This window comes from Bison bison, unplaced genomic scaffold (genome assembly GCF_000754665.1).
Source record: "Bison bison bison isolate TAMUID 2011002044 unplaced genomic scaffold, Bison_UMD1.0 scf7180017864304, whole genome shotgun sequence".
In the NCBI taxonomy this organism is placed as follows: Eukaryota; Metazoa; Chordata; class Mammalia; order Artiodactyla; family Bovidae; genus Bison; species Bison bison.
In genome coordinates this window covers 15,142,657-15,143,249 of record NW_011494876.1, presented here as the reverse complement: position 1 = coordinate 15,143,249, position 593 = coordinate 15,142,657, and the positions used below count along the sequence as shown (strand labels likewise).

Here is a 593-nt window from a genome sequence, read left to right as displayed (position 1 = left end):
TGAGAGTAGGGATGAGGCCATTGTGAGGGGGTGCCTCAGACAGGACTGGGTCAAACCTAGTATCTTCCAAGAGCTGCTTATTTAGCAGGTGCCAACCTGGGTAGAAGTAAGGATCTCAGATTGGTTTCCCAAGAAGAGCCTAACTGCGAGCCTGAGGCAGGAGAGTGGATGGCAGGACAGAAAGGGGCAAGGGCTAGCCCATGGTCACAGTAGGTTATTGGGCCGGTAGGCCAGGGTAGAGCGCTCCCGATCCAGAACGGCTGGGCAAGTGAGCCACGTCTGGGAGGAGGCGCTGCCTGAAGCGCCCACCTTCTCCAGCCAGAACCCAAGCTTAGCCCACCCGGTGTTTCCCCTGTCGCTAGCTGACCCCCAGTTTCCGTACCCACAGTGCCAGTAGAGGTGGTGACGATGTTGTCACCTTTCTTTGTTATCACACTCCCGAGGTCTTTCTCCGACCCTCTTAATACTCGGTGGCTAGCACGAGGCCAGTTCTCCGCCGCGTCCCGGCGCGGAGCTGGGTTGGGGCAGAGAGCCGCGCTTACCCCTGAACGCAGAGGACCATGTCCCGGCAGCGGCAGCTGTTGCTCCGGAGC

The 593-nt window shown here is 59.5% G+C and overlaps 1 protein-coding gene across 1 annotated transcript in view; it reads right to left on the bottom strand.

The window, feature by feature from the left end:
• CISH (cytokine inducible SH2-containing protein) overlaps positions 1–587 on the bottom strand; it is a 4,662-nt gene extending 4,075 nt beyond the window's left edge. The window contains exon 1 of the mRNA XM_010851795.1: positions 543–587. Coding sequence (XP_010850097.1) covers positions 543–562 — 20 coding nt within the window. The 5' untranslated portion in view covers positions 563–587. The remainder of the gene's footprint in view (positions 1–542) is intronic.
• Positions 588–593: the final 6 nt, after the last annotated feature.